This window comes from Buceros rhinoceros, unplaced genomic scaffold, assembly GCF_000710305.1.
Source record: "Buceros rhinoceros silvestris isolate BGI_N320 unplaced genomic scaffold, ASM71030v1 scaffold44216, whole genome shotgun sequence".
In the NCBI taxonomy this organism is placed as follows: Eukaryota; Metazoa; Chordata; class Aves; order Bucerotiformes; family Bucerotidae; genus Buceros; species Buceros rhinoceros.
Genome location: NW_010416541.1, coordinates 2,219 through 2,547, shown reverse-complemented (window position 1 = coordinate 2,547; position 329 = coordinate 2,219). Strand labels below are relative to the sequence as shown.

Here is a 329-nt window from a genome sequence, read left to right as displayed (position 1 = left end):
CCTTCGTCTTCGGCTGCGGCATCCACCCCAAGGTGGACCAGGATGGGGGGCACAGCTGCCGGCCCCCTTCACCCCACAGTGACAGCAACTCGGCCTCTGATGACAGCGTGGGGGGCTCTGGGGTAAGGGGGTGTGTGGGATGGGAATGGTGGGGTGCTGGGCTGCTTTATGGTGCTTCCCAGTGGAACTGGCCTTTTACTGGGAGCAGCGGATGCTTTAGGGCTGCACAGTAACACCCTCCACAGGGCTTCCCCCTCCTCCCAGTCTCTGGGTTGAGGCACTGGAGCAGCTCTGGGGTGTAGGAGCACAAACCCAGAGGCAGATGCTCC

The 329-nt window shown here is 62.9% G+C and overlaps 1 protein-coding gene across 1 annotated transcript in view; it reads left to right on the top strand.

Annotated features, from left to right (window-relative positions):
* Positions 1–5: 5 nt before the first annotated feature.
* The window catches only part of LOC104494926 (sestrin-2-like), a gene marked incomplete at its 5' end in the record, with an annotated part of 2,112 nt that continues 1,788 nt past the window's right edge, over positions 6–329 (top strand). The window contains one exon of the mRNA XM_010137829.1: positions 6–122. Coding sequence (XP_010136131.1) covers positions 6–122 — 117 coding nt within the window. The remainder of the gene's footprint in view (positions 123–329) is intronic.